The 16,061-nt window shown below is 31.1% G+C and overlaps 1 protein-coding gene across 1 annotated transcript in view; it reads left to right on the forward strand.

Annotated features, from left to right (window-relative positions):
- The window catches only part of nAChRalpha4 (nicotinic acetylcholine receptor alpha4), a 353,850-nt gene that overhangs the window by 240,751 nt on the left and 97,038 nt on the right, over positions 1 to 16,061 (forward strand). Inside the window, exons 4-6 of the mRNA XM_065514945.1 lie at positions 6,027 to 6,142; positions 6,734 to 6,902; positions 7,008 to 7,144. Of these exons, the coding sequence (XP_065371017.1) occupies positions 6,027 to 6,142; positions 6,734 to 6,902; positions 7,008 to 7,144 (422 nt within the window). The remainder of the gene's footprint in view (positions 1 to 6,026; positions 6,143 to 6,733; positions 6,903 to 7,007; positions 7,145 to 16,061) is intronic.

The raw sequence follows: 16,061 nt of genomic DNA on the forward strand, positions 1-16,061 counted from the left end.
ACAAAAATTAAATAACTTCCTATACAGTGAAATAATTCCTAATTCTCATAATAAAATGAAATAAAACCTAAAAAATTCATTGGGAGTTGTTTCATTGGCAGTTATTGCATTATGAAATAACTCCCAGCTAAAAATTATGAAATAACTCCCTATGCGTTAGGAGTTGTTTCATAATGAAATAATTCCCAAGTTGTATGAAAAATTTGTTGGGTGTTATTTCATTTTTTCGTGGGGAGTTATTTCATTTGGGAGTTATTTCACGGTACCTATAATTAAGGATGAATGCGAAGATGTTCCAGGAATATTAAGGGTCATACCTCTCCAATGAGCTTAATAAGATTTGAGTTGTATGTTAGTAAGTTAAAAAATATTGTTCTATTTCCTATTGTTGCTTTCCGAGGCAGCAATTCAATTTATTTATTCACATTTAAATAAATAAAAATAAAAATTATGTAGATTTTAATTTTTAAAAAGGGGTACTTTTTCATAGGAAATTTGTATATTTAGTCAGCTTTAACTTTTTTAATAAGAGCTATAAGGTTTAACTTAAAACAAGTTTAGTTGAAATATTGATTTGCAAATTACTGTAATGCTTTATAATCAACTTGCTTATACATTTTTAAAGTTACTAAAAATTCCCCAGAAATGAAGGAACAAAATTAAGATATTTTGAGAAATATTAAAATAATATTAAATATTTACTTGCATTTGAGTTTTTATCTTCAAAAAACTGAATTTTTTTAACGGCAGTTTCAAAACTCCATTTTAAAAAAATTTACAATAACAGCTCAAATATGGAAATTAACCCTTAATAGGGTTAACTTAACTTTGATAATCACGAAAAACAGTCTAATGTTTTAATAGAATTAAATAAACTGAATTATTCAAGGTTTTTTAAATTTAATAAATCAAAAGTACACTAAAGGGTTAAAATCAAATTTATTCTTCAAAAATCCTCAATAAAAAATTAATTACGTTATTAAGGTAAAAAAATCAGGTAATGTAATTAACATTTTTTTTAAATGTGTTAGCTTAGTATTTTCTAATACACAATATAATATGGGTTCATGGTTACCTAGTTATCAGGTTATAAAATTAAAAACAACATCTGTGTACCATGAAACACCCTTTTGAGTTGCTTTTTTTTAAATATTGATTGACTTGCAATTTAGCTTATGAAATGTATGTAATATGCTCTTCATATCGAGGGTTTATATTCAAATAGTGCTATAAGGAAAATCAACATTTTACAGGAGAGCGAAAAAACTGTTTTCTCATTAACTTTAAGAGTAATAACTAAAGTTTATTTTACAATGTTATTTAAAAACGACGTCTAAATCCTACATATGTTAAGTTTTTATTAATTCCTGATATTCGCGCTTATATGTTAGATAGCACTTGAAGTTTTTTCGATTCTAACAGTGAAATAAGCAGATAGCACTATTTGAACAAAAATAAAAATGAGCTTTAATGTCAACTTTGAGGTTTTTATGTAAGTAATAGGGTTCATACACAACACCATCAATGATGTGCCATCAAGCGATTGTGCAATTAAGCTGGACACACACACTATAACCAGCATGCTGGTACAAAATAAATTTTCTTACCAAAAATTGTGTGGAAATGTTTGTAATGAATAACGATAAAATATGTAATACATTTATTATTGCTATTATCCTAAAACGAAAAAGGAGTAAAAAAAACGCGTTTGGATGAAGAAATTGCTAGAAAACAAGGAAAGCTAGGTTTTATTTAACTTTTATGAGCTAATTTTACAACACTCGATTTAATCATACTGGTTCAATCAAAAATAAATCAAACTATTTTTGATAAAGCAGCAGCAGCTGGTACAATCACACTACAAGCTCATACACGGCCACTCAGCTGGCACAATCGCTTGATTGCACATTCATGATGGTGTAGTTTATGGGCCCTATAACACGAGTTTTTAATATTTGCTTAGTTGAATAACACATAGTTTTACATACGTGAAGAACTTCGTAGTTGTAAGAAAGTTTATACATAAAGCTAATCAGCTTTCTAGAATTTTCCACAGAATTTATTTTTGTAGGAAGCTGTGCTACATGGGTCTTTAAAAAATTTGCTTACTTTCTCAGGACATACTCCAAAGCGTTTCAAATGTAGGCTGCAGGGAATTAATTTTGTTGGTTGATCGGGCTTGCCCGACTATACCATTTTATTTGTTAATTAAAAAGTGTTCTTCGTTTCCTTTCACAACGGTTTTTGTTATATTTTTTCGAATCAAATATTAAAATAAAATATAAAAAATCAAAGAATGCAAATTTAAAATATTATTTAACACTTAAGCCTAGTACTCTGTTCATATTTGCGAAAAATTATAGTTTTTTCATGCGAAAAATTTTATATGCTGTTTGACAGCTAGCTGTTAGTTTTAATTTCGTGCGAAAGAAGTGCTGCATATGTTATTTCGTGTGGAAAAATAAGGTTGCCAGATGTATTTCACATGTTTTCCACAATAAAAACAGAGTACTGCTTTTTCGAAATTATTTCGCATATATTTCATTCCAAATATTTTATATGTAGTTTGACAGCATTTCGCACGAAATTTTGAACAGAGTACCTAGCTTTAAGTAGTGAAGATAGAAGGATGAAATTTTGGCATGTGGTATTCAATATTTGGAATTTTAACTCACTATTTTTTGGAAAAAAGAATTATTGGAAATCTAAAAGGATATTTAAGGATAAAAATTTTAAAGGACATTTTGAAAATATTTTGATCCCGACAGGATAAAAACAAAATAATACGAAATATTTTACAACCCTTCTTGATCAAATTTGGCATAGCAGGATGATCAGAAGTACTTTAAAACATTTTTTCAAAAATTTACTGCTCTGAAAATTTGAAGTCCTTCTAAAATTAAACAGGCTCACGAAATGAAAAACTGAAAACGCAGTTTTTCTCCATATAATTTATAGTTTAAGACGCATATCATCCGATTCGTGTCTAATATTGAGTGTCGTATGGTGTAATATATATTATATTTTATAAGAAACACTTTTAATATTTTATTTCATATGCATATAGCACTTTTTTACTAACAAAATAAATTGTGTATTAGATAGCACAACACAAATTTTATTGGAAATATTTTTTAAATTTAAATGACAGATGACAAATTAGTCAGGAAATACGTTGATATAAAAAAACTCATTTTCGCGAAAATTTCGTATAGCACTATTTGAATATAAACCCTCGATATATGGAAATGTTAAAGGTTTTTAGATTTATAGACAGAACACACACCGACCAGTGCCATGTATTGATAAAAAACTAGAAAATATATTTTCAAACGATATAATTATAAATGTACAAGTTCGAATTTACAACTGCCCTTGGATTTGTAACTCGCAATCCGGTTGTACCATCTAAACACGTCGTTGTGTCTAGATGGTGCAAGATGGCACGATAAATTGCAACAATATATGGAGGGGAGATGGTGGGGTGGTACCCTGAATTAAATTACCGAAAGAGTATTTTTAAATAAATTACTGAAGTATGTATGTACATTCAATACGGCAGTGCGACTTTGCTCCAATAAGTTGAATTTTGTGTATACTAAGCATATTACACACAGATGTGGGTAGCCCAGGATGCTATCACGATTCCAAAGTATTTATTTAGTGGTGAAGAATGGATTGCATGTGATTCCGCATACCATTCTCATTTCGTTTTCGATTTTCTTTACAAAACTAAAAATTGAATAAGCATAAAATAAAAATACAAAAATATAAATAACATTTTTTGAAATAAATTTGTATTATTTTCCACTAGAAATAAGCAGATAACCACATAAGCTGTAAACATAACAGGTATGAGTTGGGCAAAGTTGATTATATTTTTGTTGTTGTTGTTGAAATTTTTTATTGTTGAAATAATCCAATAACCAGGCAACCGTGAACACCTTAATATTCTTTACTTCCAAATTTTGGAGTTAACAAAGGTTTTTATGGTCTTAGAAGTTTGGGGTAATTTCAACTCCAAGTGCTATTAATGGTTAATTTCCATTTTTGTGCTTTTATTGTAAATACTAGACTTTATGTTATATTATTCTTAAGTTTCTTTCAATTCGGGCTTCTGCTTTACATTTGACCTTCACGATTTAGGGGTTAACGTTTCCCGATTTTAGTAAAACTTTCAGAGTCTATAGTTTAGCAGGTACAGAGGTATTGACATACTTTTTTCATATTTGTATTGCCTATTATATTCTTAATAAATCCCAGTGTGATGATCAAAAAATTCTGAAATATGTTTAATGCTAGGTATACAAGTTACGATAAGTCGTACGATAAATCGTATAAGTATGAAATTAGTAAAGTGTATCATGTTGTCGTACTAACGAAGTATGAAAATCAAGAATTTTTGATTTTTGTGATATTTTTATTATTTGTCATTTTTTTCAAAGGAAATAGTACGATTTGTAGTAACGTCTATCACAAAACCGTACTTCAACTCATACTACGATTAGTACGAAAAATTGTATTGTGTATATCCACCGGGTATGGATTTAGGCGGTAAAAATTCGCAATTTTATTTCTTTGAAGCACATTGTTATTTTTCATTCGAAATTATTGTTTTATACCTTCTTAGAAAGATAATTTTCTCTAGAAGCTTAGGTTTATTGCAAATGTTTAAAAAACAGTATTCAAATATGGAATTTTTTTAAGATATCGGAAAAAGTACCATTATTTACCCAATTTTACAACTTTCTATCGATTTCCGGCACGTGTTCTAGTTATCCGATTGCACTTAAATTTTGCAGTAGTTATTTTTAGCTGCTAATGAACAAAATAAGTCCCATCCAAAGCAAATCTATTTTTTAAGGGCATGTCTAATGTACATACATGTGTTCATTAGAGCGTACCACCTTACAAGCAAAAAAAAAAGTTCGCCGTACAACACCCCCTATTTCAGCAAGGCAGTTACGAAAATTTTTTTATTTTTTGCCGAATGTAGGAGTCGCCTTTTTACATTTTTTGTTATATCTTTGGTATTTACAGTTTGATATTAAAGTATGATATATCAATATTTTTGTCACGAGGTTAGCAAAGGTTTAATGATTTCTTCCGAGCTTCAATTTTCTGAAACTATGGTGGTGTGTTAAAGTAGAAGGAACAGATATCTACTGGATAAATACTAGAACCTGATACTTAAGGTCAATGGACCTTAAAGTATAACATTTATCTCGAGAAGACAAAAACATGGAAAAGATATAACGAAAAATGTAAAAAGGCGACCCCACATTCGGCAAAAAAAAATAATTTTTTTTCGTAACTGTCTTGCAGAAAAACTTCATATTAGGGGGTGTACGGCGAACATTTTTTGAGTTACGGTCTAGTATACATCTTCATACGTAGTATGTAGGCGTTCAAATGAGTGTTTTTATAAGGTTTTGTAAAATTAGTGTGAAGTGATAATATTATAAATAAAAGATCATCTACAGATGTCACATTCATACTTACCTACATACTATTTATTGCTATACCTGCTAATATTCATAAATACATACATAAATTTATACATACCTACTACATATATTCATACATACATATATATTTAGAGATACATGCATACATATATTCGTAATATTTATTTATTAATTAATGTTGCCTAGTTACTAATTATTTAAAATAAATGAGATGAAATTATGTTTACTAAATTAGATTGTATCCTCTTACACTGTCTAAATTATTTACTTATTTGAATTTTCGTTTTGTTTAATATTATTAACATAATTTCTTACTTAAAGATTTTTTAAATATTTTTTTACCATAAAATATAAGTGCATGCGCTTTAATCAATTAATCTATTACTGCATTTTATTGGTTGTTGATCTCTATGAACTGCTTAAATTGTACAATAACTTAATAACAATCACTTGATGTCATTCGATTTCAAATCGACTACAATAATATATATATATATTTTTTTAATTATTATTGATATTTTTGCGAATCAACAAATACTTCTTGAATGCTAAAATAAGGTTGATTTACGACATATGGATGAACAGCAAGGAAGTAATATAGTCGATGTGGGAGTAGATCTCTCCGAGTTCTATATGTCGGTCGAATGGGATATCTTGGAAGTACCGGCAGTAAGGTGAGACACATAAAACCATATAAATATGTACATTAGGGAAATAACTTTTTTCAATGCAAATGCATGCAAAAATCTTTAGAAATATGATATTATTTTTTTACAATAGTAAAAATAAACGCGATGAAGTTTTGTATAAATATTATTATACCCTACACCAACATAGTGGGGAGGATATTCTGCGTTTGTGCTGATGCTTATAACGCCCAATAACATTAGCCTAACGCCCACCTCAAAGTTAAATAGACTCAGGTTTGGGCGACTATACTTTCTTACTTGTTTTTATAAAATTAGTTAAATTAACTATATACTAATTGGTCATTTGATTTTAATATCTTTAACAGAAAATCATATTTTTTTTTGATCGAACCGAGTGTTTTATATAAACGATGCTTTAATTAATATTTCCACATGGTTTGCAATATATTAAAAATTTTAATTAATAAATTAATTAAAGCATTTTAGAAATCACTTTCACATGACTTCAAAAATAGGTTTTTCTTATCAATACTTATTTTGCGGGCAAAAAAGTTATACCCTAATGTACGTTGTAATACAAATAGATTCTTAATTTATTTAATTTTGTTTTGATAGAAATGAAAAATTTTACACATGTTGTGACGAGCCGTACCTAGATATAACATTTAATATAACTATGCGTCGTAAAACTCTCTTCTACACGGTGAACATTATTATTCCATGTATGGGTATCTCATTCCTCACAGTCCTTACATTTTATCTGCCATCCGACAGTGGAGAGAAGGTGAGTAATGTTACATTTGATAATTAATATTAAAATTGTGCAACTATTATGAGTATAATTGCTTAATATGTAAATAAAATAATTAAATGTATTTGTCTTCAACAGGTTACACTATCCATTTCAATTCTTATTAGTCTCCACGTGTTCTTTTTACTAGTAGTGGAAATTATACCGCCCACATCATTGGTAGTGCCTCTACTAGGCAAATATTTAATATTTGCTATGATATTGGTATCTATAAGGTAAAATAATTGCATTAATATTTCCATATAACCGCTTCTATGAGCAACATTTTTATACCCTACACCACTGTTTGTGCTGATGTTTGTAACGCCCTAATAACACCCATCTTAAAGTAAACCGATCGACTAAGAATCACTTTCTGAGTCGAATTAACGATACAAATGTGCTCCCGAAATAGGACTTAATCGATCATAAATGTTTAATTTATATACATAGGTATCTATACAATTTTCAATCCAAATAATGTACATATCCATTTATGGTGATCAGTCCATAATTAGCTCCCATATAATGACCACTTAAAAAAATTTTCATATAGAAATATGTAAATCACATGGCGATAGATTCATAATAGCTCATTGCTCCCATATAAGGCCTACTTCTGATCACTCACGAAAATAAATTATTGAAATTTTAAAATAAAGATATTTTTTCTCATTTACTCAGTGTATTAATTGGTGTCGGGGAACATATTGTTAGATTTTTACCTTTTAATAAGGGTGGTTTATTTCCTTTAAATAAACTGTATACTTTTGATTGCAAATAAAAGCAGTTTAGTAGTTTAAAATTGTAACAACCTTTCAAATTTAATCTCATATTAATGCCCGACTTCGAATATACATATTTAAAAAAAATGTATATAAATTGTCTTTAAAACATATCTTTTAAGCAGCGACTGAAAATAAAAGGTCCACTTTCATTTTAATGCAAAATTCATTGCCTTAACCATTGAAAAATCGTGTTTTTTAGGTGAGTGGTTAAGAGAAACAGAAAAAAAACAAAAGTAATCAAGAGATTTATTTATATTGTTACGAAATTGTACTTGAATTCAAATATAACGGTTTTAACGGCTGATTTAAAGTTGCATAATGTTTCTCAACCTTTCTATTTTATGTTAACAGCAGTTAACATAGCTGTGGAACATACAACATTGAATAAAAACCAGTCAGTCAAATTTTAAGCATCGTTAAGTAAACACAAATTAACTGCCTTTAAGTGTGCTGTATATTCTCGTTCATTATAAAGTGTGTAATTCTGTGAATACAAAAACGTGTATTTGTATAAGAACACTGAGTGACATTTAAACTGCTGTAGTTGTACATTTGAATAAATAAAGGGTTGTTACAATTTTAAACTACTAAACTGTTTTTATTTGCAATCAAAAGTATCCGGTTTATTTAAAGGAAATAAACCACAGTTTTTAAAAGGTAAAAACGTAACAATACTTTTTTCGTACAGATCAAGTTATAACCTTTAATTGTTATAACGTTTGAAGCGTGCATTGGCCGAAAAACGACCAGAATATGTGACCAGACATGAAACCGTAATATTCCATTATGACAATACTCGGCCACATGTTGAAAGCTATTTAAAATGAAGTGGTTGGGAAGTATCGCCTTATAGTCCAGACCTCGCTTCGTCCGACTACTATTTGTTTCGATCGTAGCAGAACTTTCTCTCTGGGATACGCTTCACTTTGGAACAGAGTATCAGAAATTGGCTTCATCAATAAATGAGATAAGAGCAGCTTGTTATGTTGAGTATTAGAAAAGAACTGTAATTTATTAAAACTTCAAATAATTCATTACATGACATAGTGATATAAACTTAGTAACTACTTTGTATAAATAGGTTATTCAAACATTTACAACATTCCGCCTGTATAAATTATTTATACGATTTATTATATAAATATTAATTTAAACCAGATTTAGAGCTTAGTAATTTAAGCTTGTCAGCACTAACTGCCTTAGTGAGAAAATCAGCAACCATATTACTGGTGTCCATATATTTCAAAATAACCTCCTTACTCTCAAGCTTTTCTCGAATGAATTTCGCTTTCAGGTCGACGTGTTTAGTTCTGTTTGAGAATGAGTTGTTTTGAGCTACATTAATCGCACTTTTGTTATCGCAATTGAGTATTATCTGTTCTTGTTGTCCTTGTACCAATTCTCGATGTAAACGTTGCAACCAAATACACTCCTGCAGAGCTGACACCATCGACATGTATTCCGCTTCAGTTGAGGAGAGTGCGATTGTGCGTTGTCGCCTTGTAGACCACGAGATTGCTCCACCTTCAAATGTAAACAGATATCCTGTGGTTGATCGCCTGTCATCCACATCACCAGCCCAGTCTGCGTCACAAAAACCAACCAGACCACCTTGACCACACTGATACGTGAGTCCTTTATCAATTGTGCCTTTGAGATACCTCATAACTCTTTTAACTGCAGCCCAATGAGTTTTACCGGGGTTTGCACTAAAACAGCTTAACAAATTCACTTCATAACTGATGTCGGGGCGAGTAATTTGTGCTGCAAATAAAAGACGAGTTAACGATAAAAGAAGAGGCACATTCTCCATTTCCTTTTTTTCAATTTCATTGGTGGGACACATTTCCGATGTTAATCTTTGACCAACATCCATAGATGTCGATACTGCCTTACATTCAGTCATTGAGAAACTCTTCAATATATTTTGTCTGATCAATTCTGATTGTGTCATCCTTATAATCACGGGTAACTCTCACTCCCAAAACTGAATAAGCTTCACCCAGATCTTTCATCTTGAAGTTTGTGACCAAATCATATTTTAGTCGATTGGTCAAGTTAATGTCGTTGCAAACACCACTACATCGTCGACATAAATTGCAACATATAAAATAATCGAACCTTTTATATACATAGTAATAAACACATTGATCGACATCGCTCCGCTGCAAACCGAATTTCAGTAGCACTTCATTGAGTTTCTTATTCCAAACGCGGCTAGACTGCTTCAAAAAATATAGCGAGTTCTTTAAACAACAAACGCGACTGCTGCCGTCATTAAAACCTTCCGGCTGCACCATAAAAACCTGCTCTTCGAGGTCGCCATTAAAAAAACGCTGCAGCGAGCTGTTACTCGTAAGATGTAAAGATGTGTATCGCACTACAGGTGCAAACGTCTCCTCGTAGTCGATGCATTTCTGCTGACTACAGCCTTTTACAACCAGTCTTGCCTTATCATATATTTCGTCACCATTCGCGTTGAATTTTCTTTTAAATACACATTTGCACTTAATGGGCTTTTTGAGGCAAATTAGTCAGACACCACGTATAATTTGCCGTTAGGGATTCCATTTCTGAAATAATCACTGACTTCCATAAATCGGTATTTGTAGCTTCGTCGAATGTTTCACCCTGTTCGCCTTCAAACTTAGTGTGCGTAACACATAAATTATATCTTCGTCGAGGCTTACTAGCAATGCGATCTGATCGACGGACATTGTGCTCATTTTCAGGATCACCATTGTTCTGCTCATCGCCATTGCTGTTGGTAGCTCCGATAATGTCAATTGCATCCTGAAACTCATCACTATCAAAACCAATGAAGTTTTCCTGTTCACCAGTTGACAATTCTTTTTTTTAATCAAATAAATAAAAATTTGCTAAGTTATCCCACAACAATAATATATATGAATATTCGTTCTCTACGACTAAACTTCACCCCTTTCCTAGCTAGTTTGCATAATATTATAAATAATTTAAACTTCATTCTACTTGTGGAGACAAATATCAGCAATGATGAACAACAAAACTACAATATAAATTTATTTAATTCTTACTTTTTAAATAGAGATAGCAGAGGTGGAGGTGTAGCCGTCTATATCATAAAGAAATAAACACAGATGGCGACATGGCTCTCTTAAAAAAATTCTCTTAAGCTCAGTGAAATGTATGAAAATTGTATGTGATTTAGAATGGAAAAGTCAATAATTATGTTTAAAATTATTTGACATATTATAAAATAAAATGTATTTTAGGTTTTATGTTATTAGACATATTTTACTTTATTAATTTTCAATATTTTTGCTATATTTTAGTTCACGATTTTGATTTTTTATTATTATCTTATATATAAATAGGCCACACGTTTATTTGTGGTACACTTTTAAGTATGTTATTGTCCACCAATATTGATGAAACATATATGGTTTAAAAGGTTATTTTCTCTAGATTTGCAGAACATAATATTTTTATTAAATTCTTTCCATAAAAGTGGTAAAAAGCGTTTAAAAGTGGTCGCATTTCGGCCACCGGGCGATCCTAGTTATTATTATTATTGCAATTTTTGACTGCACACCACATTTTAATTTCTAAGAGAACTTAAGAGAGCCATGTCGCCATCTGTGTTTATTTCTTTATGTATAAAACAGGGAAAGGCAAAACATGGGCGCCGCGTTTTTCATTAACTCTTTTCTTACGTACGTGTGCACACGCATTGTAGAGAAATAAACAACTTTTAATCAGTTTAGCTTGAGAACTCAAACAAGCAGGTTGTGTATCGTTTTTTATCGCACAATTTAAGAATCAGCGTTGCCAGTGAAAAAAAATATGTCCCAACATTTAAAGATGTATGATGAACAATATGAGATTTTACATTTTTAATTGGGGAAAAGCGACGAAAGTTTACTGGCAACACCGATTCGTGGTGAGAGCGAAGAGAGTGTATAACTAATACAATCGTAAAATGCAATAGTATAGGTTGCCTTTCCCTGGTATAAAAGAACAAAAGAAAGATGTAAACCAGGGTGCGGAAAGCATACTTTTTCAGGGTGCGAAATTAAATAATTTTAAAGTTAACAAAAATAATAAAGCAATAAAATGGAATGAATTAGTAAATCAAAATATGAATACTATGATATATATAATCAAATTTATGCAAATTTTAAAAACATCTATGAAACATCTAAATTATATAACACACAAAATAAAAAACATAGAAAAGTGAATCCGTGGATGAATGATGATTTAATAAAATATTGTGAAGTTCGGGATAAACTTTATATCAAATGGTTAAATAACAAAAACAATAAAACTTATGAATATGAGTATACAAAATTTCGAAATTGTTTAAACAAAAAATTGAATTACGAAAAAAACAACTACTTTAAGATAAAATTCATAGAAAATAGAAACAACATTTTACAACAAGTTACGTGGCAACTTATAAATGAAAATACCGGAAAAAACAACCAATATTGACTCTTCTATTATAAAAAATTTCAAAAGCGATAATATACTAAGCATTGCAAATAACTTCGCGAAAAACTTTAATGATAATGTTAATAAAATTTTACATAAATGTGATATTAGAACAGTGATGTTCATCCCATACAACAATTGTTTAAAAAATTTAAACACATTTGTTACGCTCTTTTAAAGAGCGTTTTTTTCAGAAATTCAATAAGCATTGCTGTTGGTTGGTTTTTGGATGAAGCATAGCAAACACACGCGTTTCAATTACAATTGAACACAAAAAAATAAAGTTAAAAATAAATAAAAAATTTGAGAGTATTTCGGCCGTATAATGTATATTCTTTCATTTCCTTAAAATTTAAATTATATTCATTTAATATATTGGTTTTATTTGACAAAAATTCTAAATTTAAACTTTCTTCATTTTGTTATTATTTTAAGTGTTTGACATTATGTTTGCTGGGTAGCTCTCTCACCAATATATCTTCATTTTTATTTTTGAACATCACTGTATTAGAACTTGCCAAAACCAACCAACAACAATTCAAAACTCAATGTTTCTCTCTCCCACCACCGATGAAGAAGTATATAGAATATTAACAAATTTAAACATACGAAAAGTTGCAGGAGCTGATGGAATAAGACCGAGAGACCTAAAACATAACTCTGCTATTCTTACGAATATATACTTACAAATTTAATTAATTCAAGTATAGACAATTCTATTATACCGAATTTGCTAAAAACATCAATAATACGTCCGATATATAAAAGTGGTCCCAAAAACAATTTCAACAACTACAGACCCATTGCAATACTACCAGCTATAGAATAAGTTTTGGAAGAGATTCTTGTACGAAGGCTAAACGATTTCCTAAGAAAATTCAAAATTATAAATCCTAATCAATATGGATTCCAAAAAGGAAAAAACATAAATAAATTATTAGGAGATTTCTCAAACAATATAAACACATGTTTAGGAGAAAATTTACAGTGCCTGGTACTATTCATTGATTTCAGTAAGGCTTTTGATACATTATCGCATTCTAATTTAATTCACACACTAGAACGAAACGGCGTAAGAGGCAAATCTTTGGAATGGTCTAAAAACTACCTAGAACTCAGAACATACCGTGTCAAAATTACGGAAATACTAAGCGATGAAACCTGCTCCAATAATGGTGTCCCACAAGGATCAAAACTTGCTACATTTATCGCACTTTTGTTATCGCAATTGAGTATTATCTGTTCTTGTTGTCCTTGTACCAATTCTCGATGTAAACGTTGCAACCAAATACACTCCTGCAGAGCTGACACCATCGACATGTATTCCGCTTCAGTTGAGGAGAGTGCGATTGTGCGTTGTCGCCTTGTAGACCACGAGATTGCTCCACCTTCAAATGTAAACAGATATCCTGTGGTTGATCGCCTGTCATCCACATCACCAGCCCAGTCTGCGTCACAAAAACCAACCAGACCACCTTGACCACACTGATACGTGAGTCCTTTATCAATTGTGCCTTTGAGATACCTCATAACTCTTTTAACTGCAGCCCAATGAGTTTTACCGGGGTTTGCACTAAAACAGCTTAACAAATTCACTTCATAACTGATGTCGGGGCGAGTAATTTGTGCTGCAAATAAAAGACGAGTTAACGATAAAAGAAGAGTTTCTCAATGACTGAATGTAAGGCAGTATCGACATCTATGGATGTTGGTCAAAGATTAACATCGGAAATGTGTCCCACCAATGAAATTGAAAAAAAGGAAATGGAGAATGTGCCGTATATGCAGCACAGCCTGCATATACGGCACATTCAATATATTTTGTCTGATCAATTCTGATTGTGTCATCCTTATAATCACGGGTAACTCTCACTCCCAAAACTGAATAAGCTTCACCCAGATCTTTCATCTTGAAGTTTGTGACCAAATCATATTTCAGTCGATTGGTCAAGTTAATGTCGTTGCAAACACCACTACATCGTCGACATAAATTGCAACATATAAAATAATCGAACCTTTTATATACATAGTAATAAACACATTGATCGACATCGCTCCGCTGCAAACCGAATTTCAGTAGCACTTCATTGAGTTTCTTATTCCAAACGCGGCTAGACTGCTTCAAAAAATATAGCGAGTTCTTTAAACAACAAACGCGACTGCTGCCGTCATTAAAACCTTCCGGCTGCACCATAAAAACCTGCTCTTCGAGGTCGCCATTAAAAAAACGCTGCAGCGAGCTGTTACTCGTAAGATGTAAAGATGTGTATCGCACTACAGGTGCAAACGTCTCCTCGTAGTCGATGCATTTCTGCTGACTACAGCCTTTTACAACCAGTCTTGCCTTATCACATATTTCGTCACCATTCGCGTTGAATTTTCTTTTAAATACACATTTGCACTTAATGGGCTTTTTGAGGCAAATTAGTCAGACACCACGTATAATTTGCCGTTAGGGATTCCATTTCTGAAATAATCGCTGACTTCCATAAATCGGTATTTGTAGCTTCGTCGAATGTTTCACCCTGTTCGCCTTCAAACTTAGTGTGCGTAACACATAAATTATATCTTCGTCGAGGCTTACTAGCAATGCGATCTGATCGACGGACATTGTGCTCATTTTCAGGATCACCATTGTTCTGCTCATCGCCATTGCTGTTGGTAGCTCCGATAATGTCAATTGCATCCTGAAACTCATCACTATCAAAACCAATGAAGTTTTCCTGTTCACCAGTTGACAATTCTTTTTTTTAATCAAATAAATAAAAATTTGCTAAGTTATCCCACAACAATAATATATATGAATATTCGTTCTCTACGACTAAACTTCACCCCTTTCCTAGCTAGTTTGCATAATATTATAAATAATTTAAACTTCATTCTACTTGTGGAGACAAATATCAGCAATGATGAACAACAAAACTACAATATAAATTTATTTAATTCTTACTTTTTAAATAGAGATAGCAGAGGTGGAGGTGTAGCCGTCTATATCATAAAGAAATAAACACAGATGGCGACATGGCTCTCTTAAAAAAATTCTCTTAAGCTCAGTGAAATGTATGAAAATTGTATGTGATTTAGAATGGAAAAGTCAATAATTATGTTTAAAATTATTTGACATATTATAAAATAAAATGTATTTTAGGTTTTATGTTATTAGACATATTTTACTTTATTAATTTTCAATATTTTTGCTATATTTTAGTTCACGATTTTGATTTTTTATTATTATCTTATATATAAATAGGCCACACGTTTATTTGTGGTACACTTTTAAGTATGTTATTGTCCACCAATATTGATGAAACATATATGGTTTAAAAGGTTATTTTCTCTAGATTTGCAGAACATAATATTTTTATTAAATTCTTTCCATAAAAGTGGTAAAAAGCGTTTAAAAGTGGTCGCATTTCGGCCACCGGGCGATCCTAGTTATTATTATTATTGCAATTTTTGACTGCACACCACATTTTAATTTCTAAGAGAACTTAAGAGAGCCATGTCGCCATCTGTGTTTATTTCTTTATGTATAAAACAGGGAAAGGCAAAACATGGGCGCCGCGTTTTTCATTAACTCTTTTCTTACGTACGTGTGCACACGCATTGTAGAGAAATAAACAACTTTTAATCAGTCTAGCTCAGGGAAAGGCAACCTATACTATTGCATTTTACGATTGTATTAGTTATACACTCTCTTCGCTCTCACCACGAATCGGTGTTGCCAGTAAACTTTCGTCGCTTTTCCCCAATTAAAAATGTAAAATCTCATATTGTTCATCATACATCTTTAAATGTTGGGACATATTTTTTTTCACTGGCAACGCTGATTCTTAAATTGTGCGATAAAAAACGATACACAACCTGCTTGTTTGAGTTCTCAAGCTAG

The sequence above is a fragment of the Calliphora vicina genome, chromosome 1 (genome assembly GCF_958450345.1).
Source record: "Calliphora vicina chromosome 1, idCalVici1.1, whole genome shotgun sequence".
Lineage (NCBI taxonomy): Eukaryota > Metazoa > Arthropoda > Insecta > Diptera > Calliphoridae > Calliphora > Calliphora vicina.